Source organism: Astatotilapia calliptera, chromosome 7, assembly GCF_900246225.1.
Source record: "Astatotilapia calliptera chromosome 7, fAstCal1.2, whole genome shotgun sequence".
Lineage (NCBI taxonomy): Eukaryota > Metazoa > Chordata > Actinopteri > Cichliformes > Cichlidae > Astatotilapia > Astatotilapia calliptera.
In genome coordinates this window covers 22,207,912-22,232,404 of record NC_039308.1, presented here as the reverse complement: position 1 = coordinate 22,232,404, position 24,493 = coordinate 22,207,912, and the positions used below count along the sequence as shown (strand labels likewise).

The 24,493-nt window shown below is 40.5% G+C and overlaps 1 protein-coding gene across 4 annotated transcripts; it reads right to left on the bottom strand.

Moving 5' to 3' along the window:
- Positions 1-1,157: 1,157 nt before the first annotated feature.
- On the bottom strand, positions 1,158-24,082 carry LOC113025724 (nipped-B-like protein). 4 transcript variants are annotated; one of them, XM_026173809.1, is made up of 46 exons: positions 24,051-24,082; positions 22,656-22,802; positions 22,074-22,239; positions 21,686-21,816; positions 19,141-19,249; positions 18,899-19,047; positions 18,496-18,626; positions 17,749-17,839; positions 17,089-17,613; positions 15,474-16,985; positions 14,060-14,242; positions 13,718-13,789; positions 13,523-13,612; positions 13,333-13,433; positions 13,122-13,208; positions 12,807-13,038; positions 12,186-12,337; positions 12,002-12,082; positions 11,780-11,880; positions 11,557-11,686; positions 11,360-11,442; positions 11,093-11,225; positions 10,857-11,000; positions 10,685-10,771; positions 10,356-10,573; positions 10,160-10,262; positions 9,964-10,062; positions 9,596-9,742; positions 8,880-9,014; positions 8,675-8,773; positions 8,502-8,555; positions 8,285-8,393; positions 8,052-8,188; positions 7,796-7,936; positions 7,603-7,696; positions 6,590-6,744; positions 6,305-6,395; positions 5,997-6,170; positions 5,690-5,880; positions 5,444-5,551; positions 4,981-5,181; positions 4,701-4,847; positions 4,256-4,602; positions 3,994-4,168; positions 3,618-3,806; positions 1,158-2,146 (listed from the first exon to the last, which is right to left on the bottom strand). In XM_026173809.1, the coding sequence occupies exons 2-46, from the start codon at positions 22,717-22,719 to the stop codon at positions 1,787-1,789; spliced, it is 8,028 nt and encodes a 2,675-aa protein (XP_026029594.1). In that variant the 5' UTR covers positions 22,720-22,802; positions 24,051-24,082; the 3' UTR covers positions 1,158-1,786. The 4 variants fall into 4 exon arrangements, with proteins under 4 accessions (XP_026029594.1, XP_026029598.1, XP_026029595.1 ...); XM_026173813.1 differs by having other exon boundaries at positions 21,716-21,816; XM_026173810.1 differs by lacking the exon at positions 24,051-24,082 and adding an exon at positions 23,936-24,044.
- Positions 24,083-24,493: the final 411 nt, after the last annotated feature.

The window sequence follows — 24,493 nt, the reverse complement described above, 5'->3', positions numbered from 1 at the left end:
ACAAAAAAAATCCAGCAAGCGGCAGTTCTCGGGGCAAAAATGCCTTGTTGATCCCAGAGGTCAGATGACAGGCTAGACTGCTTTGAGTCGAAAACAAGGCAACAGTCACCGTAATAGCAACTCCTTACAACCAAGCTGTGCAGAAGAAGATCTCTGAATTCACTGAAATCTGAAGCAGATGAACAGTGGCAGAAGATCACACCAGGTGCCACTCCTGCCAGCTAAACACAGAAAACTGATACTACACTTCACCACAACTCGACAAAAGAAGACTGAAAACATGTTACCTGGTCTGATTAGTTTCAATTTCTTATGGTAAGAATTTAGGGTAAACAACATAAATAAACACCCATCCTGCACTGTATCAACAGTTCAGCCTGCTGGTGCTGTAATGGTGTGAGGGATATTTTCTTGGTACACTTTAGGTCCCTTAGTATCAACTGAGCATAATTTAAGCACCACAGCCTACCTGATTATTGTTGCTGACCATCTATCTCTTTATTATCACAGTGTACCCATCTTTTGATGGCTGCTTTCGCCAGAATAACACAACAGGCCACAAAGCTCAAATAATCTCAAACTGGTTTCTTGAACATGACAGTGAGTTTACTGTACTAAAACGGCCTTCACAGTCACCAGATCTCAATCCAATAGGGCACCTTTGGGATGCAGTGCCAAGAAATCTTCAGCAACTGTGTGACACTGTCAATACGGATCAAAATATCTGAGGAATGTTTCCAGCTCCTTGTTGAATCTTTGCCCCCCCCAAATTAAAGCACTTCTGAAGGCAAAAAGGGGGTAAACTCAGTGGTAGAAAGGTGTACGTAAAAAAACTGCATATACCTATTAGTATGATTATATTTACACTAATACTTATAAAACACACAAGCTCGTTAGACAGGAACAAAGTGCCCACAGCAGATTAAAAATTCGTACCTTTTATGACAAATTTTGCTCAATAAATTGAACGTGGTAACATATTATGAATCATTGACAGATGAGTTTAATCTTTCTGTCACATGGGCTTATGTGCCTTTTTGAAATTAACTTCATAGAATCACTTCTATTTATCTGTGTCAAACACACGGTGGGAAAATAAAAACCAAGCACATTACACGGTCTGATGCCTGCAGGAGAAAAAAACGCAAACAAGGAACAAAGATGTAAGAAAAATTTATTGCAGTATTTATTCCATCAGAAGAGCAGGCGCTCACTCTTTTTTGTTCCTCTGTGCTCTATAACATCAAAAATCTATATTAAAAACAATAATGGCACAGATACTGCACTTGTCTGAACATAAATAAATTATATCAAAGATAGTCCATTATAGAATGAAGGTAATAAACAAAAATGTCTAAACAGGAGAAAAACGAAAGTTAGAAGTTGTGGAAGTTCAGGTCAAGTGAATAAATCCATCTGGTGCTAGTTTAAATTCAAAAACCACTTTATTAAGAACATCATCAATACACTAATTTCCAACATTCACTTTGTTTTTGTTTTTTTACAGAATTATGTTCAGATATAAACACGTTTTTTTAGTTCAACTATAATACAGTGGGAGTAAAAATCAAACAACCAAGTTGCTGCACAACAGCGAAGGAACTCCCACACAATGTTTTCCTAAACATTTCCTTCTTGTCTTTTTCTTGCCTTTGAACACGTGTGTATTTAGACAGACGTGTTTACAACACTCTTCCACCACCAGGACGTTAATCTAACTTCTGTGTATGTAACATATTGGATCCATAGTGTTGAGCTGTGCAAGATGTTTCACTAATCTCTTTGATTAACTCTTAGTCCCCTCCTTGGCAGCATACAGCGCCCGTAACGTCTGTGCCACTTTGTTCGTGAGCTTCTGTCCGCTTGTCAAAGAGATTTTCTTGCAAATAATGTCCGACTCCTTGATATTGTCAACCCAAGGCACCTTTTTGCGGCCGTCCCGTTTCTTTGCGACAGCCCAGGATCCAGAGTAAGATCCAGTCATCCAGTGTATACTGTAGCCATTTCTGGTCTTCTGGACGACCCTGGCAATCTGCGGTCTGTCTTTGTATTTGCGACAGTAGATGGCTACGATGTCCATTACCTCTACTGTCTCGTTCATGTTACCTGAATCCTCTGCACAGTCTCCACCTTTCCTTGGCTTTCGCTGTGAATGACAGGCAGTGTCAGAAACTCTTATTTATGTGGGGATAATACGTTAATGGATATGCTGTAGATACAATGCACTGTTAAACACTGAAAATCATTCTTCACGTCTGTTGTTTGTAAACATTAATATAAATGTACAGTACAACTTTGTAATATTGGCGGTGTTGAAGTAATCTACTGTAATTTATTTGGTTATGCTTTGCAGGGTTTAAGTACAGTGATCTGCCCTGTGGCTAAGTTCCTGCTGTATAAGTATGCTGCTAATCGAATGCACTTTAAAGCTGATCGTCAGCAAATTTGAGCACCTTTGTAAAAGCAGAGGTTTTAGCTGTTTTCTGCTCTAGAGCATTCAGATGTGTGTTAACATAGCGTCACATAGTGCCATGGACATTCCAGCAAAATCACCCCAAGGTCAGATTGTGCAATCCTTAAGAGAAACTGCAAAAAAATCCAAAAGCTACATCTCAGACTCTACAGGCCAGTAGAAAGTTAAATGTTAAAGTTCATTAGCCAAAAGACTAAACAAGTACTGCTTGTTTAGAAGGGTTCCCAGAAGAAAGCCTCATCTCTCTAAAAAGAACACGGCCGCAGGGCTTAGATTTGCAAAACTGCATCTGAACAAACCACAAGACTCCTGGAACAATGTCCTTTGGACAGATGATGCCAAAGTGGAGATATTTGTTCATAATGCACAGCACCATGTTTGATGAAAACTAAGTGAGGATTTAGGTTTTGCAGCTACAGGATCTGGACACCTTGCCGTCGACAATGAACTCTTCTTTATAACAAAGTATTCTAGAGTCAAATGTGAGGTTGTCTGTCTGGCAGCTGACAGCAGCTTGGCTCAAACTGGGTCATACAACAGGGCGATGATCCTGAGCACGTTAGTAGAAAAAGAATGAAAAAGAAAAGAATCGCGGTGCTGTAACGGTCCAGTCAAATTGCAGACCTCAGCCTGACTGAAATGCTGTGCCGGGACCTTAAAAGAGCTGCGTCTAAATGAATGCCTGCAAACCTCAATGAACTGAAGTAATGTTTGGGCCAAAACTCTTCCATAAAAATGTAAGAGGCTGATAAAATCACACAGAGTTATTGCTGTGTTATTGCTAAGTTATTGCTGCTAAAGGTGGTTCTACAAGGTGTTGAATCATGGGGTGTTTTTCACAGGACTCCAGTCTGCTGAAAGCCCTCTTTTACACATGATTTTTATATCTATAATATTTGTCTGACCTCTGTAGAAGTGCTCAAATCATAACACTGTACATACTAACATTACCATAAGCCCCTCTCTACAGAGGAAAATCCAATAAATGTTCAATGGTGTGGGCGTCTTTATGTGTATGCATGCAATAAAAGTCAGTTTGCTTCAATCTGTCATTTTCTGGCACTTTTAACCCAGCATAACAAACACCACCACATATTTCCAGCATTGTAGCAGATACCATGAGGAAAACAAATAAAGTTCTTACAGCAGGGGGATCTTCATCCTCGCTCTCCTCATCATCTGTCTCCACTGGAGCTGCATGATTACTGTGGTTGTGGTTTCGGGGTTTTGGACCCCTCAGCAGTGAAGTAATGGCTTTGTTTCTGGCATTGGCATTTGCTTCACCGTCCTCGTCCTCTTCATCCCGATCCAAATGATCCATTAGAACCTTGAACTAAGAAATTGAAGGCAGAAAAAATGTAATAATGATCATTTCTACCCTGCACGTGTTTTACAAACAAGGACAAACAGTTTCTCGGACAGAAAACCAATAAGACTTCCCGTCATTATTACATGCAGACTAACGGACACAGCTACTGCTTATGTTTCCAAACGGAGACACGAGTATATTGAAAGCTTACATCCAAATACTGTTTTGCAATGTTCTTCTTGGCCTCGTAGCTGAGATCTGTGTTGGCCAGATCACTCCTTAGGTAATCCAGTGTCTGACTAGGGTTGAAGTGCACCTTAGATTTCCTGTTCACTGTCTTGTCATATACTTTGGCAGACTCTGTCGGTGAATACTTCTGGATTTTGCTGTAACACAAACAAAATTGCTCAGTAAAGTGATTTGCATTGCTCACAAAGAGATAATAAAAGATTAACATTTTCTCCGAGGCCCACCTGTCCGAGAAGCCGTACAGATTCTTCAAATGCTGTTTGAGCACCAGCACCAGCAAAATGCCCTGTGACGCACTAGCAAACTCCAGCAGAGGTTTGGTGTTTTCAGGCAGACGGTCCATCACTGCGTCCTCATCGTCCAGGTCAGAGTCGGAATCGGAACCCTTTTTCCTCTGCACTACATCTTCCTCCTCGTCACTGCTGCTGGATGTGCTGCTGCTTTCATCATCCTTTTCATCATCGTCGTCGTCATCAGAGCTGTAGCTCTTCCTGCGAGAATGCTTCTTCTTTTTCTTTTTCTTATTCATCTTCATCTTCTTTTCATGCCTTATAGGCTCTTTCTGTAAACACTGCACAAATGACAAAAGAAAGGTCAGATATGCATCTTCTCTTGAGCACAGCGACCAAGCATAACAACTGATAAACAAAACTAGACAAAGCTTTGCACCTCTTTAAATGACTGGAGCAAGTTGCTACCAGAGACAGACAGGGTAATGTCTATATGATGCATGATGAAAAGAGGTTCCTCCTGGGTCTGATAAGGGAAGCAGGCCAAGTTATCTGCTATGAAAAGCAGCATGTTCACCTCTGTTTTCTGCAGGAGACAAAGTCAAAAACGCACATTTTTAAATAACAAACAGGTGTAATTGCTCTTCTGAGGGCAAATACAGCAACCTAAATATCTCCTGACAAAGGCCAATCGTGCCAAAGTAAAGAGATGAACTTACAGAGCTGTCGTCAAACAGGTTGAGCAGGGAAATTAGAAAAGCCCGTCTATGTTGGCGGTTCCCACGGACCATGGTGTAGAGATGAGAGCAGAGAGCCGAGTCGGAGTCGTCGTGACGGAAACCACGAATGACAGCGTGTTTGGATCCATTTATGGCCTGTTGCACCTGATAAGACATCTTCAGCCCTGCGACAGCCTTCATCTGCAAACCCCCCCCCCAAAAAACAGTGAGATAACTCATTAGGTGGGCACGTTAAATGATGACATTTGAAATGCAATTTATTTTTAAAGCCTGAGTTTTTTAAGCAAGGTGTGAGTTAAAAAAACAAAAACAAATTGCAGAATGTAATAATAATATAAAAGTATTAGATGTAAATACATTTATTACACAGAAAGTTCTATTTTCCCACCTTTTTTTACACTTTCACATTTTTCCAGTTGTCAAAAACCACAAGCCAACTCACATGAATAAAGCCTGAGTATTTTTTGTCGATCTCCACCAGCTGCTGATCGGCCTTGTTCTTCATTGTTGGCTCCGGGTCTGTTCCCATAGCGATCAAGTAGGGCACACACTGAAACAACAATTTACAATTTACGAGTATGCAAACTGCAAAACATAAAAAATAAATTTCAAAAACCCACCTAAAAAAATATTCAGAAAATGTAAATAAACCTTATCAGGCTATACTGATGTAAGACTGTGAACACACCTGTACAGGGTGAATGAGGCCCTGACTAAGAGTCAGGGTGATGACACTCAAGGCAAAGTGCCGAACTGTGGACTGCGAGTGGAAGAAGGACTCCAGAACCTGCTTTAAATAAATCTGCATTATGGAGCTGCTCATGCCCGATGAGATGTCCCCCATTTCCTTGAGATCCTCTTGCTTGGCTTTATTCTTCCCTGAAGAAGCAAAAACATCAGCCTGGTGAGTGCGCAGGTGTCACATTAAGTGGCTGCCATGTTTCACTGCATGTGCATGGATAACAATGGACGTGAGCTGGAACTGTTAAACTCACATTCACGGTCAGCCTCCTGCATTCGAGAGTCCTCCTCCTGCAGGTATGTCTGCAGGTTTTTGAGGACCTGGATCTTCAAATTGACTGAACTGTTCTCGTCCGACAGGATGCTGTTATAAAGAACCTTCAACTCCTGCACAAACATGAGCTCTGGGTGCATGATGAACTGAAACCCTTGGAAGAGAGGAATTGATTTAAAATACAGATTTACAAAGAAAACAAAAGTCAAAGTTAAAAGAAAGCTGTAAACATTAAGTGACACTATAAACACATCTATACGAGCCTTTTCTGAGGTGTAGGATATATACCTAAACCTATGATTGCCTTGATCTGGACCTCCTCCTCTTCGTGAGTAGTGAAATACAGCAGAAGCTCCAACACTTTGTCCTTGATGACAATCTAAGAAACAAAGAGACCCAGCAATCAAAATAGCTCTTGCAGTCTTCATTCACATTCATTCATGCTGGGTACCCTTCATGCTGAAACTCTGCCTCCCAGTCTCAAAACAGGTCGATCTTTCATGAGTTAAGAGAATTTCTTAACAACAACTCCATGGAGCCACTACAACATTCAAGCGAAGGGCCAGGGTTTACCTTGTTAGCACCTTTGAACTCTTCTTGATCGAAATCAAAGTGTCGACACAGAGCCCCCACAGTGAAGAGCGAGCGCAGAAGAGTGGGTTTGTTAGCAGCCAGGGTGGAGCTGGTGGGATCCTCTTGGTGCTGTGTCTTGAGTTTTGCTAACGCTCCTATAAGATAACACAAACAGTCAAGTGAGCTTTAATGTGAAGTAATAAGTCGAACGACTGCATTTCCTGACCTGCGCTTATATAGTTTAGGTTTTCACAGAGCTTTTCATTTCAGGAGAATTTTTATTATCCACCAATTTGTACCTTTTCTGCTTTATTTCACAGTAGAAATGCCTTTGAAACAAAAAACTCAAGCATTAAGTGACAGTTCAGCATAAAGTGGAACACATCACGGTGAGGTTCTCAGAGACAAAAACAAAGACATGAAACAAGTAGGCAACGATTCCTTAGTAACAGTTCACAGACTAGCAACAACCCTTTTAAACCTGTAAAAAGGAGCTCACAACTAACTAGCTTTTGAGAGGAGAAAAAAAATCATAATATCAGCCATCATCCTTTTTCTTTCTGGCTGCTTATGGATCCACAGCGACAGAGGAAAGGCTGTGATCTACTGACTGAAATCATAACATTGTGTTTTGTGCATCAGCTTGGCACAAACTCATAACTGGCTTAAAGTACTGGCTCTATTAATACCTGATATTGATAATTTGTCGATATTTTGTTACTAACATTTATAACAGCCGATGACTGACAATTTAAAAGCAAGCAGGAGAGAGAACAAACACATTTTAACCATGTTGATGTTGGATAGTTTGCCCACCAGAGGGCACTCTGCAACTTCCCTATTGGCAAAGGTTTTCTGAGTCACAAAGAAAACAACCAGCTCGTCTGAGAGTGTGTGTTTGTTTTTAAACTCCACTGTCATATTAGATTAGTAAGGACTCTTAAATAACTAAACACAACAAATGTTTGGGAAATGTGGTTGTGTTTTGTCTTAAAAAAAGAAAAAATCCTTACCATAGTACCGATTAAAACAAGCCCAAACAAACTTGTAGTTGTGTGTGACCTTGTTCACGATAGCACCAAGACAGCTCACACAGTGTTGCACAACCTGGGGAGCACAAAAGGATGTATCAGAACAACTGTCTCACACGCTGTTTGTGGTTTTTAAAGCTACCTCTGAAAGCAGCGAGCTGCAAACGAGACCTACCGTCATGCCGTATTTGATGATAAGCTTCATTAGGTCTTCTTCGATGGTAGTGAGGAAAGTCGCACTCGGGTGTTCCATCAGAGGCACGACCAGCTCCAGGATCTTAGCCACGTTGCATATCACCATGAAGTCGTTCTGACTCTGACAGATGACAGCACAAAAACACATGGCAGCTTCACTGTCCAGGTCCATGTTTAGCTTGCCTGTGAGTATCTCAAACATTCGAAAAATAAAAAAAAACTATCACAGTACTTACATTGCACTTGGTGGTCAGGTAGGGCTGCATAGTCATGGCATGCTTAACCATTAACTCTGCCCTGATTTTACTAAACAGGTAGAGAGTGGTGATGCACGCTACCAGACGACCTGAGCTGACCCCTTTGTCCTCACAATCTGAGACACAAACACAACAGGGTTATTATCTGTAATAAGACTTTTAGAAGCAAATACACACCTATGTTTGTTCTTTTTTTAGCAAAATACATTTACCCGCAAGAGACTCCTCATATTTTAGTATATGTTCCACTAGATTGTCCACTAGCTGAACACAAGCCTTCCCTGCAGGTTTGTACGAAGCATCCTCCTCTGATTTCAGCAGCTAAAAAGAAAAAAAAAAAGAAAAATGACCCAACACAGTAATTAAAAAGAGTGCCAAATGAAAAAATGCAGACAAGCAGCTTCTGAGACAGCAACAAAGTCAACTAACATTTTGGAGAAGCTGCTCAAACCAGTCGTAGCCTGAGTCTTTACATGCCAACACCTGGAATAAACAAAAAAAAAAACAAAAAAAAACAAACACACAAGTTAGTTCATTTTACTTATTTAAATAAGATCACTTTTTGTTTTTTTGTTTCTCCCTTTTGTCCTGATAATACACACCACGTCTGTGATGTTCAGGATCTTTCTGGTCATGGCTTCTTTGTCGTGGCTCGGCGTCGGGGAGAACCAGAGTTTCTGGAATGTCTCATTCACCAGTTTCTGCAGAGGAAAAGATGTTTAGTTAGACACACTGTATATGAACGCTACTTCCAACAGTCGACTGTAAAAATGTACATTAAACAAAAACAACAACAAAAACACCAGCCTTGATCCCTTCCTCATCGTTGACCCTCCGGATCATCTTCACGCACATCTCGGTGATCTTGTGGAAGTCTGGCTGCTCTAGACAAATATCCCTCATGATCTTAATGACTCTTTTTCTCACACTGATGCCTGTGTCCTGACAAAGACGAAGGAACAACTGAACATTAGTTTCCTTTTGTTGTGACTTATGGAGTAAATCCAAAAGTATTACTTATCCAGTGTGTGTATGTATGTATGTATGTATGTATGTATGTATGTATGTATGTATATATATATATATATATATATATATATATATATATATATATATATATATATATATATATATATATATATATATATATATATATATATATATATATATATATATATATATATACACATATATATATATATATATACACATATATATATACACATATATAAAAAACACTGAAAATGATAGATAAATATAATGGCAAACAGGAAGAATAAGAGAAAATAATAACAGAAATATATTCCTGCAGTTCTTCACTTGATCTTTAGGTGGCACTGTAGGAAAAAAATGTTTTAAACTCTTATGAACTTTTGTATTTTGAATTAAACTTTCCAGGACAAATTTCTCTTTACAAACCCATAAAAGAACACATGTTGTGATTAAAGTAAATCTAGACTTTAGCACATCAATAGGTTAACACTCATGTAGTTAAAGGACTGGAGGAAAGAAGAAGAAGTTACCAGTATCCTTTCAATGAGCATGTCATAGTACTGCTCAATGAGCTCAGGTCGACTTAGCACAAAACGGCCGAGGAGCTCCACAGCAGCCTCTCGCACACTGGTGGAGTTGTCCATGAGGCGACAATGAACCCCACGTTGCATGTCCAGCTTAAAAAAATAAAGAAGGAAAATTAGTTTAGGACAGTGACAGGACAGAACTATAGCTATCAATCTCTGTGGCATCGAGCCATGAGCAGCACGTTAGCAAGGCAGCATTTACAGCTCTGGTGCTCAGTTGCGGACAAATCTGCACAGTCACAACAGCTGAAACACGTTCTGTGTCAGACAAGCTGCAAGAGCCAAGTAGCAGTCGATACTGAATGACCTACCCGTGCCAAAATACTTGGATCTACAGCCACTACTTCAGAGAGACACTTCATAGCTTTAGTTCTGACTGCAATAGCACTCTCTCCCAGCACTCTCAGGATCTAGTTTGAAGCCATAGAGAGAAAAAAATTAATGACAGCTGACACAATATAAACAGTCACTGGTGTTTAAGCTAATTCAAGCTAATGATTATCTTACCTGTGATAAATAAATATCAAAGCTTTGTGCAAACGGCCTCATGGAGGCCAGATATCTAACAATCAGACAGGAGTCGTTGTAGTTTATTGTGTCAGAGTTCATCCTGAAAGAAAAGTCGAGAGGATCGTTTACTATAAGGATGAGAGGACAAACGAGCAATGTGGCGAAGTAGTGTCGTGAGTGAAGCACTATTTACCTTAGGGAACTGAAATGCGATGTTGACGTCTTGACGGCCTTGCGGAGGAATTTCTTCCTTGCCTCCGCCTTCTGCATGATCTCGGCGGTCGAGTCAACATCCCTGGAATGATGGTGACCTTTCAAGTCCTCGTCGTCCTCACTTTGAGACTTCATTGCCTTTTCTGCCTCACTTGTAATGTCCCTGAACCACTGGGCAATATAAAACTTCCTAGCAAACTGGATGAAACAAACACATAAATATATAAGGGCAGAGTATAATACATCTTTTTAAAACACGAAAGCAGTTCCGTAGATTTTAGTTCATGAAAAATCAAGTTAAAAACACACCACCAATGATGGATCCGTCTCAATGTTCTCATCTAGGTAGCCGAGCAAAGCCTTCTGTAGTTTTGGTATCTCGTTGCTGCCTTCAGTCTGTGAAAAAATGCCAAAAGCATTTTAAAAGCAGATCGACATCTTGGTTGGTTTTTTATCTGTTAAACAAATTCTGTTAGTCTACCTCTCTGAGGATGCGGTCAATAGCCTTTTGGTCCATCTTGCTAGTGACAGCATCTTTACGCAGACGGGAAGCGACAGTGCCAAGGTAGTCCAGCGATGCCACCCTAAGTGCCATTTCTGTCTGCTTGTTACTGAACTGGTGCACCTGGAACACAAGACAAGGAGGAGAAATGTCATAAGAAAACCAAACATCTGCAACTTTTTCCTAGTGGGCAGATGACGAGTGGTGACACTCACCAGCAACCGGCCCAGTAAACTCAGGAGCAGCTCAGCAGCAGGCCACTCAGGCTTGTTAACTGTAGACAGCAGGTCATGAACAAAGTTCTCAAACAGCGGCCTGTAATCCTCCTCTCCCTGTTTACTGCCACACCTGAAACATGCAGAGTACTTACAGAATAGCAACACATGCAGTGCAGCTTATTCCACAGAAAAAGATACAACATATAAGGAGTCACAGTCACACAGACATGACAGGTTATAGCAAGAGTAGGAACAATGACTTACTTCTTGAGGAACACAGATAAGAAGTTCTGAGCTGTCCTCATGGCAGTTTCATAAGAGTTTGTAATAAGAACATCTTTATCCACCTAGACAATAAATACCCAATAAAAAACAGTTTTAGCATTTCTTAAAATACATGTTTTGGGTATTTATTGAAGGCAAATATGGTTTTAAAAAATCTATTAAAACCTTAATGTCACCTTCTTATTGTGCTCATCCTCTGTCTCTTTCTCAGAGGGAAGGTGGACCACACACTGGATGAGCTGAAGAACAAGGGCTGTGACCATCTGGATATACAAAGGTTCTCCATCTGAGTCACTGCTGTTCAGCCTGGGGAGTATGAGACATCAGTGTCCTTATGTTACACTGGGGGCCTCAATAAACATCTGATATTGAGCAAATATTTACTCTGGTTGTAGTTACCTGAAATTCCTCAGGCTGCGTTTACTAGTCGGCAGTCTGGCCAGGGAGGTGAAAATCTCTTCAAGAATGAGCTGCCTGTGCTTCTTGTAATGAGAAAACACCTACACGAGAGTCAAACAAGAAACAACCGCATCAAAATACACCAGTCCAGACGTCACACTGAAGCATCCCATCAAAAACTTAATCCAAATCAATTTCAGAAGCACCTATAGTAATACTCACCGCAGTCACTAGTGTGATGGCACATAACTGCAGTTCACTAACATTCTCCACAAAAAATGGTGTAATGCCAAGGGTGGACACCTAAAAGATGGGCACAAAAGCAGTGAGATATGAGTTAACTCAACAGCCAAGGTGACATGAGGACACAAATCTGAGTGATGTGAAGGCAGATTCAAAACTGCACCTGCAGAATTGTGGTGTCAGTAAGCAGCTGGATTTCAAGGAGCTCAGAGATGCTGCTGATGATATCGCACACTTTGTTGTAGAGCAGGACTACCACCTTCTGTTTGTGGGTAGAACATTTGGCTCTCTTGGACTTTGAAGTATGCATGCCACCTGGGTGAGGAAGATCCGATAAATAAACAAGAATAAATTATTTAAACAAAAAACCCCAGAAGTAATATGTTAGAATTTCTCAGATATTCTGACACAATCTTTAGATTCAAATCCAGGGTCTTAACATCAGCTGATAAGAAATACTTGATGTTACAGCCCACAATGTACCGTATGTTACATGGGAGGAACTTTGGTAAAGGTAAATGCATTAGTTTTAGATTTAAAATGATTTGTGGCCAAAAGGAGGACAAGAGAATTTGAAATGTATAAAAAAACTTCTATTAGTCACACCAAAAGTCACTGGCTTTATTATCAAGCACTACCAAAATACCGTAAGAAATTCAAGTAAGTAAAGTTTTAAAAACTCCTAAATGCTAAAATACACACATTTTTTTAATCTCTTGGAAATCATGATTATTGCTGTACGTGTTAAAACAGCTAAAAAGAACGGAATAAAACTGTGGCTGACCTCCGTGGGGATCCACTCTGTAGACTGGGTCATACTGAGGGTACAAAGAGTTTTGCAGATGGAACTTGGTGTACTGCAGCACCCTCTCAATCACATCTTCTATATAAACAGCCTTTGGCATGTGCGGAGACGTCATTATGTTGAGTGCAGTCAAACAAGCATCGGCCGACTTGGTCACTCGCTCCATGATGAGGTTGCGCCACAACCGCTCCTCATCCATGGAGTCATTACCCTATGATTCAGTTTTTTAAAAAAGGAAATAAATTTCACATTTTGTGCCTGAACAGCATAACTAAGATCAGGCTGAGAACTTACATGGTTCATTAGTGTAGAAAGTTTGACGCTGTCCTGAATGTTCCTCTCCAAAATATTCAAAAACTTCACCAGTTTACTAGAAGAAAACTGCAGAAAAAAATAATTGGTTACTTTAACCGTACAGTAGGTGTCATTTAAGGTTGTTTACAATGACAAAATGCTGTCACCATGAGTGTAACAATTTAACACTGCAAGAACATGTCCTTCTCACCTTGTTAGAGATGCCCATAGCTTTAATCTTAGCAGAATCGCTGCCCAGCTCACTCAGCTGCTGCTTTCCAAGTAAGAGCTCTTGAGGTATTTCATCATCATCTGGCACAGAGTTACAATGTCACTATTTTTTAATGTGACACTCGATAAATGTCAAAGAGTCTGAAAACAGCAGAGTAAATCATAACTACCTGCGGCAGTGAGGTCCACGTCTTCGAGATTCTCAAGAACGCTGTCAATATTCGATGCAAATCTCTTAAATGTGGAGGAGTCCATCATCTCTGTTAGATTAACGTCATTGAGAACTGATTAATACAAATACATTATGTTTTAATAAAATTAATTATGAATTAATTATAAAAGAATTCAAAGTGCCAGGTCAATACCCTCTGGTGTCAACTTGGAATCATAAATCTTCCTGTTTTTCAGTTTATCCTTTTTCTTCTGCTTTCTGGCAACTAAACACACACACACACACAATAGTACCCAAATCAGCAGCAGCAACAACCAACCCTCAAGCCATCAACAGAGAAACAAATTGATGTTGTATTCTACACACCCCAGGAACTGGAATGACCAATTATTTTAAATAACGATAATCTGAATGACAGGACAGCTGTAATCTAATCAAAAAGTGAAAGCACGGGCTTCACTGGCCACCACATTATTTGATTATCCACTTATCCACTGGTAAGCGTATGCAAAAAAATAAAAAATAAAAATCTGACCATCACTCAGGCTCGGTGGGAGAGAGCCTTCATCTGAATCTTCATCTCTCCAGTCGCGCTGACGGCTACCAGACCCTCGGCGAGCGTTATGAAAACCTCCACTTCGACGGTGTTCTCCAGAACCTCTTCTCTCTTCATGCTTCCACGTCTTATCGTGGTCTTTCTTTTTCTTTTTCCTTGCATCTAAAAAAACAACAACAGAGAAGAGTACACGTTGAGACAGCATCTGCATTGTAAAGTTACTGCTTTACATGCAATTAGGGCTATAATTTATAATTAGGTCTAATTTTTAGGAAAAAGTTACATTTTTGTAATTTTGCTTTTGCACACCAACACTGGTGACTTTAACTCAAACAGTCAAGGTGTGACTGAAGTGCACACTTTGAGCTGTAATCCAAGAGGTTTTGTAAAAGTACTGCATTAACTCCATTGTTAGAGGGTCAAAAGTTATTGGACAAACTAATACAAATGTAAAAATAAGGATTGTTTTTAATACTTGAAAAGACTCTGCAGTCTAAAGGTTTTATTGTCATTCTGACAGGTTTTGTTTTGTTTTTCCCGCCTAATGATGGCGTCTTTCTCTCATTACTCTTTGGACCTCATGCTAAGTTCCAATTAAAAGCTACCAAATTCAAGTTAAGTACTTGGGAGTTAGACATTTTATCCGATTCATCTGTCATTAAATAACAAGGGAACTGGCTTCTTCTGGCCACAAACCTGCTTTTATTTCAACTGTCCACTTGCTTTTGAGCCTCTGAAAATAGAGGACTATGTATAAAAATGGCCATAATTCCTAAAAAATTCATGTAATACTTTTGTTAAATACTGGTTTGACTTAAAATGCACAATAGTGGTGCACAAAGAAAACAAAAAAAATGCATCACTGTCAAAATACTGTAAATAAATAAAAGGAAATTCCATCAGAAGTAGAGACAGTAAAGCACTTTGGTAGATTTTACAGAATTCCCATGTGCTCTTCTAAAAACTTGCAATTTTTAAGGCCTAACATTATCACTAATTTAACTGTAATTGAGATTAAACATGCTTCAATAGTGGCCTGGACAAGTGGGCAGCAGACACTTTAACAATATTAAACAAAAACAGATAGAAAAGCAAGTGTAACACACTACAAAAGGATGAACACAATTGCCAGAACACATGCAATGCTCAAGGTCAAAACAGGAACAATTTCAATTAAATTTCTGTGCAACTTTAAGAGGAAGCACATCCACCAGGAGTAATATTTTCTCTTGAACTGAACCATAGCAACAGGTACTGACTATTTCAGGTCCTTATGCAGATCGTGGAAAAAATGAGCAGCATTTTTAGAAGCTACTGTGGGAGCAGAGGCGATACATGATTTCAGTTTTTACACGACTGAGAACATGAGATTATAAAAGGCAGCAATACTCACGCTCATTGTCAGAGTCTTCATCGTCATCCTTGTCTTGGTCATCATCCGAGGCCAACTCAGCATATTTGGATCTCTTGCTAATCATACTGTGGCTTCGCTTGTTTGTCCTCTCACAAAATGACCAGTTCCTGGATCTGGAGCCGTGCGCGTTCCTGCTTTCCTTAATGATCTTTTTCACCTCATCAACGCTGAGTTTTTTAACCACGACAACGGGTTTAGCTCCTTTGTTTAAGTTATCTACCAATGAGACTCTCTCCAGCCTTACTCGCGGTTCGCTCCAGCCTTCTACTAGTTTATTTGGGGGATCTTTATCTTTTCCATCTCGTTTCAATTTAGGAATCACAAAGTTCTTCAGGGTCCCTGACTTGCCACCCAGCAGGTACGAGGGGAATTCGCTCGGTTTGGCCTCAAAGGACTGACGTTTGTCTCCAGCTTGGCACTTAATGTTGCCGTCCTCGCTTGTCTTTTGGTCCTTATTTTGGGGACTTTTAAGGCTGGAATTGCCTGTCCTCTGTCGACTATTGGGGTCAGCTGATTTTTTGCTTCCATCGTGCTTTAGTCTGGTGCTGTCAGGTTTAGTATGCGGGTCAGCTAAGTTTCGACTGCAGTTTTCTCTTAACATCTTCTGTTTCCTGTCCCTGTCCTTGGCTTTGTCTCTCTCTTTCTCTTTTTCTATGTGTCTGTCTTTGTCCCTGTCTCTCTCTTTTTCTATGTTTTTTTCTTTGTCCCTGTCTCTCTCTTTTTCTATGTTTTTTTCTTTGTCCCTGTCTCTCTCTTTCTCTTTGTGTCTGTCTTTGTCCCTGTCTCTCTCCTTCTCTTTTTCTATGTTTCTCTCTTTGTCCCTGTCTCTTGCTCTATCTCTATCCTTGTGTCTTTCTCTGTCCTTATCCCTGTCTCTATCCCTGCCTTTGTCTTCTCCATGTCTCGAGCGCTCTGCCTTGCTCGTGTTTTTTGGGGTGTCGGGTCGGTTTTCAAGCATTCGGTGGCTGTTGTGATTCTTTTCCTCTTTGTGGCGTGACTTTGAATGCTTGTCAAGTTTCTGCCGTGAGGGGTCTGGCCTTCTGTCATCTGACGGTCCCTTGCTGCTGTCACTTTTGTCGTCATGTCTGTGTTTTGATTCACGCTGGCTTTCCTGCTTCTGTTTATACATTTCCGGTTGTCCATCTGAGCCAGACTTCTGGAGAGTGTCAGCATGCTGCTTGATGATCCCAGGTCTGTCATCACCAACCCTTTTGACCTTTCCATCGGGGTTTGACTTCAGACGACGTAGGTGATCCTCACACAGCGGCTGTGATTCCAAGACCACTACAGGCTGTCCTATTACTCTGCCAGCTTGCTGTAGATCGATACTGACCATCAAAGCAGGCCGACTGGCACCATTACTTGCAGCATTCGTCTTCTTGGGTGTCATCTTGCTGACACTGTTGCCCCCATGAATGGCAGCCCCATCATTTGACTCTGTCCCGGGTTCCTGGGGATAGGAGTCTTGTTTCCGTTTCTTCAGCGGCTTGTCTGAAAGAAAGAACACTACAACTTAGCACCTCTACACAAACAACCTAACAGATGAGAAAAACATGCTAAGAAGCACAGGGGAAAAACAAACACAGATTTTCACCTTTGTCCTGAACTTCTTTAGACCATCGTTCTCGGTCACTGGCTGACTCGCGTTCTATCCTCTCAATCTCTGCAAGTGTGTCTATCTCTGTATCATCAAAGGAAACTCTGCCAGTGACACCAGTTTCAATGGTATTTGACCGCACAGCAGCCTGTTGACAGTTTGCTTGATCGTCAGCTCCTAACTTGTTTGGAACTTCCTGGGCAGGTTTTGATAACTGGTTATTATTATTATTATTGATCATAACTGTTTCATGGTCCAATTCCATATGTGCCTCAGGGGGAAGCTCCTCAGATTGATCCACGTCTTGAACCTTTACTCTGGACAGTTTTAAGGTCAGCTTGGTCGAGTCTTTTGGTGAACTAACTATATCGTACAAGGCATTTTTTTCCATCGGATCACTTTCTTCTTTACTCCTCTCCTTATGTTTCTTCTTGCGATCAGACGAGGTGAGGATTTGGTCAGGCGGTGCACCTTGTGGCACATCAGCTGGAGGTGACTGCATTATGAGGGAAGGCCTAGACCCTGCAGAAACACAAAGTATTTGATGGAATTGTGAAGACCACAGATTTAAGCCAAACGTGATTTCTGTAGCAGTGTATTAGGTTTTTTTGCGAAGACACAAAAATGAAGAATTAACTTGTTGCTAAGGCAGCATACTTTGTACAGTCTCTTCACTCCCAGCTGGAGAACATGCCGACTGTGGGGATCTCACTGAAAATGCAGCAGCCTTCATTGGAGAATCATGCTCCTATTGAAACACAAGACATTTCTTATTATTTTAACAGTCAGCTAGATGTAAGAGTCACCAGACACGATACAATATTTTTCTGATTTTTTATATTTTGGGATATCCCGAGTATTGCAATAACACATATTGTGATTTATCACCTTTTTCAACTGCAAATTACATCCTCAAAGTTAACCTTTGTCAATATCTGCTTTATCCAATAATTTACCTTACTTTAGTTGTGACAAAATTAGATTGTTAAGCACACACTGCCATAAATGTTGCCATAAGATGGGCTCAGTCTGCTTTCAGTCTGTGACTGAATGGGATCAAGTTAACTGTCCTGTTTTTACTCATTAGTTGACCCATTAGCTTGCTCTGAATTAGTCGGTAGCGTTGTCAAGCTAAATGTGTCTAGTGCTGGGTAGTTTTTTGGTTGAGCTGATTTAATCGAAGTTTGCTCAGCTAGCATCATCTCATCTGCATGAGACGAACCATTTTGTTTATAGTATTTCCAGAGTATTTTAATTTATTAAGTCAAATATCAATATTTGGTCTCCCTGTATTGATGCAATAATGCCATGTAAAATATCCCAACACTGTGCTCTATTTATTTTTTCACCCACGCCTAGTTTGAGCTGAGGTCCAGTTCATGATATCTTGAATTTCCACATTACCTCATTTCCCAGTCTGTGAGCCACGTTCATGTAGTCTTCATCTGAGCCCAGTCTTGCATTGTGATTCGATAAATCAGTTGATAGATGTCCAGAGACTTTGCTGTCATGGATATTTCTCAAGCCACTCGTAACTGAAACGAAAATGAAATTAAAATTCTAGTTAGATATTTGCTCATTTTCTCACCACTTAACGGTGTATATAAGTTAATAATGTTATTAGGGATCAGTTAAGTAATTTGCATACAACCAGCTAGGTCTATCCAAGTCACCATGTGCACTGTTACTGGTTGCTGAAGTACACAAATGCACATAAAACTTCAGTTTGCTATTTTCTGTCGTTACTAAAAGCAATTCGACATGCAGCTTATGTGATACTTTTCTCTTGACCAAACATTACACTCACCTTGCTGAGCGTGTTGGTGTTGGGAATAACTGGGTGGATTGTACTGCATGTAGTCCGCGGGACTCTGGGGTGTGTAGGGACTAGGTATAGGGCTGTTCTGCTGGGGTACAAAGCGTGGCCCTGAACCAGACTGCGGTGATGTAAAGCATCTGCAGATGAGGAAAGCAAAGGAAAAGAAGCCTTAGCTGAGGAATACATGCCTCTGATTTTCATCATCAGACAATACGGTGGCACTGCTTTACCCAGAGGGGCTCTGAGGGACAGTGGTTTGCTGATAGTTTGAGGCTGGACTCCCATGGACCTGATTCTGAGTAATCTTATACTGCTGCACTATTGGCTGCAGCATTACACCTATGAGATAAAGACAACAACAAAAATTAGACACATATCAAACAAGAAGCTCAGCATGTGCATTTCTCCAGCTAAACCAAGCCTGCCTACTGAGTAGGAATACTGGGTTCACTATATTATAATATAAAGCAGGTTATTTTTCTCATTCCAGGATATTAAGTCTATAATAAGTCTTAGCAAATAAGTATTTTATAAATTATCCTGATCCTGTTTAAACATAATAATATATATTTTCTCTACCACTGAGGCATGAGGAAGAAAGTTGCAACATTAAATATGCAGGATGAAAAACTGTGTTAAAGACAACATTTCAGATGCAAAATAAAGTGAACACTTAATACAACAGGTCTGCTACAATCTTGCCCATCCTTTTCCATTAACCATGCAGGAAAGGTGTCCATTCCAGTCTGCGATCATTTTGAGGGCATGTTTAGTGATGGTGGTTGCATTACACAAAACATGGTTTCACAGTCCTAACAGTGGGGTGATTGTCTCATAATGCAAGTTTGTTTGCAATGTCAGAGCGTTTGGTACTAAACTGCAGGAGCAGCATTATATTTTCAAGTAATGAAAATAAAATCTGACAAAGTGAATTTCAGAGTGACGAAGAAAGAGGTTAGTATGGCGAGAATAAACCAAAGCGGGAGGCTATGTACATTATCATCCATTAGCATTAAATGATGCTTGACTCCACATTTTTAACAGGCTGTGAGTGTGGTCATTACCACAAACACTTGTTTACTTTTTCTTGTTTTCATTTTGCATTTGCCACTGTCCTCAATAATGATGCCTAAATGTTTGCTTTAATATTATTATAATATTATTAATAATTGCTACAATTACCACCTGTGACTGTGAGATATTGCGGCTGTTCCTATAATAATAAAACTTTCCCAAGCTAAAGCCAAAGCCAAATATGAAAATGTCTATGGCAATGAGCAATCTAGCCGATGACAACAAAACAAACAGAGCTAGGCTGTTTCTCTCTCTGGCTGTAAATTTTTTTGACAGATCCTATTTATTATTAATTCCAGAGACCCGAATTATATTAGGGTGAATAAACATCAACAGGTATTTTTTAACCTAATGAAGACATCAAAAAATAGTGTTCTGTTTTTGTTTTGTTTTTTAATTATCTGAGTTTATAACCAATATGAAGATAGATTTAAAGGGCTTTTTCACACAAGTCCCAACGAAGAGCTTAACCTCTAATGGGAAGCCAGATTTTGAGACATTTGTCTACCAGATTTATACAGCTACTGCAATCCACTAGAAACAAATGAAAAGATAAAAATTCCCTACTTTAAATAATCAACAGACCTGGATAGAAGAAACAGTCTCTGTAAAAAAAAAAAAACTAATTAAAGGATGTGCTAAACAATAAAATTGTATAAAAGATATTTCTTTGGTCCTATAGCTTAGACCTTTAATGTAGTTTCACTTGACAAGCTAAAGATTCCTGGTTTGACCCCAGAAGGAGACACAAAACCCTTTGAGGTTTGCATCTGGCAAATAAAAACAATCAAAAAATTCTGCCAAATTAAACATCCGGAGCTACCCACTGTGGTGAGCCCTTGCAAATAAGGGAACATAGCTTCATTTAAAGACTAGGACTTTAAAGACTAGGAGATAAAAGAGCCAGGATCTGTCCAAACAACTAGGTGAAGATGCCTTGTGACTGCCGAAACTGATTTAAGACAATTATTTTATGCACGCTGTAGGCAATTGACTAGAAAGCTGGTCACCAAAACAAAGAATAGCCCTGTTTTTGTTGTTAGTTACGAGACAGCGCAAACCTGGCCATCCCACGACAAACACAAAACTTACTGGACCATTACTGTTGTTGATCAAGTGATTAAGATAACTTCTTCAAATTCCATACAGGGGCTGTTTTTCACTTTCTACAGGCTGATCTATCGGTGCAAAGGGCAAATACACAAGTATCTGTAGTTAACATTAGCATTTGTCCTCACCTTTTGTGCTGAAACAATGTAACCGCCAATGCTCACCCATTAAAACTAAACCTGCATTTATACAAAAACTCGGCAACACACTTGCCAGTGGTTTCCATATTTGTCTTGCCACTCCCTAGTATGTCTTACAAGGGGGGAAAAAACAAAACAAAAAACATCAATGACAGCTCAGTTCTTGTAATCAGCGCGATGCAATCCAGCAGTAACAGTGTGAATAGTTGCACTTTCCTGTAACAGGCTAAAATGCTTATTCTGTGTGGTGTGGTGATTCCAGAGTTTCCTCCTGTGGTGACAATGACTGCAGTGTGGGAATCACACAGGATGAAACAAGGCCTAAGTAGCACATCCAGCAAAAGATATGCTCAGGTGAATAATTAAGCTAAACTAAGGTACCCGCAGAGAGAAAGCATGCAGCAAGATCAACTGCAGAGTCAACAGCAATGTCTCAGTGTCTCCTCCTTACCACCCAGAACCTTGTGCTGGGTTTGCATACTTTTGTCCCTGAAGATTTTGGGATTCCTGGACAGCAAAGTTTGTAGGAGCATTGGCATGTCGCCCTCGGGTTCATCGTTGCCCAAGTTGTCCTTCAACTCTCTGGAAAATAAACATAAGAACAATCTATGTTACAGGTAAGAGCCACCTATTCCCAAAAGCCAGCTACTGTAATGTGCTCACTGGCATTAAATTGGCAATACCCGACTATAGTACTGAGCTAAACAGTCATTACTCTGAAATAACACACTGTCAGGGCAATAGTTTATGTGCAATTCAAAAATAATTTAAGAGTTAAAAAAACAAAAAAACAAAACAGTACTGCAGCGAGGTATGAAAGATCAGCGAGTGAAACTTACATGTGTTCGGTGGAAACCTGGTTAAGGCTATGCGCCAGCTGAGTCACTAGACTCTCGTCTCGACACACCAGCAGGCTGCTGACCTCTTCTGAGATCCTTCCATTGTAGAGGAGGCTCTTAGCAGTGGTGGCAGGTAGGGGAGAAGGCAAAGGAAGCTGGTTCAACACTGAAAGGACAGTTAAAAGAAAATCATGGCATAAAACTGTACAGGGAAACGCCTGTAAGGATGCCCAACTTACATGCACTATGTAGAAGTAATGTAAAAGTAACACTTTGTTTGGCAATGCACTATTTAAATTTGCAGCAACATTCTAATCTGGATAAACAATCCAAAGGTTTCAGAATGTGTATTAAATGCAATGATGCACACAATATATTTTACATATGTTTCTTTTTTTCATTTCTGAAACTGATATAGGGCACATAAATCTATAACCTCTGAATTGACAATAACTAGTATTCAGGCGTTCTTATAACTACATGCCCAGTTAATTTCGGCCTGCTTGGCATTCAAGTAATCACTAGTCTTGCCTCATTTTAGTCTGAATTCTAGTGTTTAAGCTGTGATGATGTTGCACTTACAGTCTGTTAGGCTAGCAATTCCAGCAAGAGTAGTGATGGGAACATGAGGCATGTCACCATTCATGCTGAAGATGAGGTCAAGAGGTCGTGTCAATGCACAGGTTGGTCAATATCACCAATCGTCCTATATGTCACATCGCCAAAGTGCTGCAAAAGACAGAAAAAAAAGTGGCAACAAGACTGAATTAAGAAATGGCCCATTATTTTTACAGACAGCTATAGTGTACTTGCTCTGGGATGGGGATTAGAAATGGTATGAGTTCACGAGTGGGCATTATTACAGTGCCAGCATAACTGAATCTCTGAGGTACACGAGTCACACAGGCCCCACAACAAGCCTGGGCATGGCTTTATCAGTTATTGATTTAAGGCTCTGTTGGAAATGCTACCTTGCTCCCCGGTACAATTTCCCCTTATATATATACACAACTTGAGGATATGCAATCCAGTTGCGAAATTTCAACCTGCTCTAAATCGAAAATACAGTGAGAGCGGAAACACACCGGCAATCAACTACATTAGATCTCAAACGCACGTCGTGCACTGGCAAGTAGACTCGAGTGGTGACAGCTCTCATTTAATCACTCATTTAAAAAAAACACAATAAAGTGACACCGATTGTGTTTCTGTGTGTTGTTTTTGTGTCTCTGGCATCTTGAGCTTGCTTGTCCGTGTTTATACTTTCAGTTTCGCCGACGGAACATACAAAACAAAATCCAAAGGCGATTTAAAAAGAAAAAGCCACTGTTAGCTAATTATGTCTCAAAATTCTTCTTTTGTTTCAGAGCCAGTTAAGATTCCCGGGACTGCCCGGAAACAAAACAGAGACATTAGCTCGTCTTGACAACACTTATAACTACATTAATACTCTGTTGTTATTATTTTTGTTGTTTCATACCCTTGCTATGAGGAAGAGCGGAGCGACGACGTCTGTGAAAGTGACAAAAATGAACTCGCGGTTAGCCGGCTAGCAACAACTGAAGATGTAGCTAATGTATGCTAACTGGCTAGGTGTAGCCTTATCTGTAACTTGCATTAGCTAGCATCACCGGGAGTGCATCAAACCCGGTTAGCCGTGTGCTGCTTATTCGATATCGCTCTTTTTACCGCACGGGTCGCGTATCGCTTTAGATTAGCACTTCGCACTTGCTGTGGCCTTCATCGTCGCATCTCCAGCTATGAAAGTGGACCTCGGACTTGCCTAAGGAAGCGTAACCCCGACCCGACGCCAAGGAGGCAGTGGTACAAAGCACAGACCCCCCATCACAAATCAGAATTACCCCCTCGGCTGATTTCTGTAACGGCTCCCGGTGGCTGTCTGACGGCGGAAAACGCGCAGGGAGGTAAACAATCTGCCCGAAAAGAGGCTGTAACAGTTGAACCTAGCTTATTTACCTCTGGATGTGATGAGAAAGAGAAGTGGTTCTGGTGGAGAGGAGGAGGAGGAGGGGGAGGAGCAGGAGTAGGATGGCAGCTGGAGCAGGAGAAGAGTCTCTAGCTCCCTCTCCGTCCCACTGTTCAAACAGCTCCCTCGGAACTGACACATAATCCCTGGCTGGCTTTTCTTTTTTTTTTACCCCTTCTTTCTCACGGCGGACATATCTGCCGTGAGGGGAGAGGAGCTTGGTTAGAGGCGATGCTAACGAGTATCAGGTCATTTTTCAGGACAAAAAATAAAAAAGGCTGATGGAGGGGAAATCAACAATTTACCCCCTACAGAGTGACCCTTAAGAAAAAGCCTTGAGCTAACGCACTGTGTAACCTGTGTTTCATTATTGCTATCACAGAGCTTGTTATAATAATAATAATGTCTAGAGTTTTTTTTAAGCTTTCCCCAT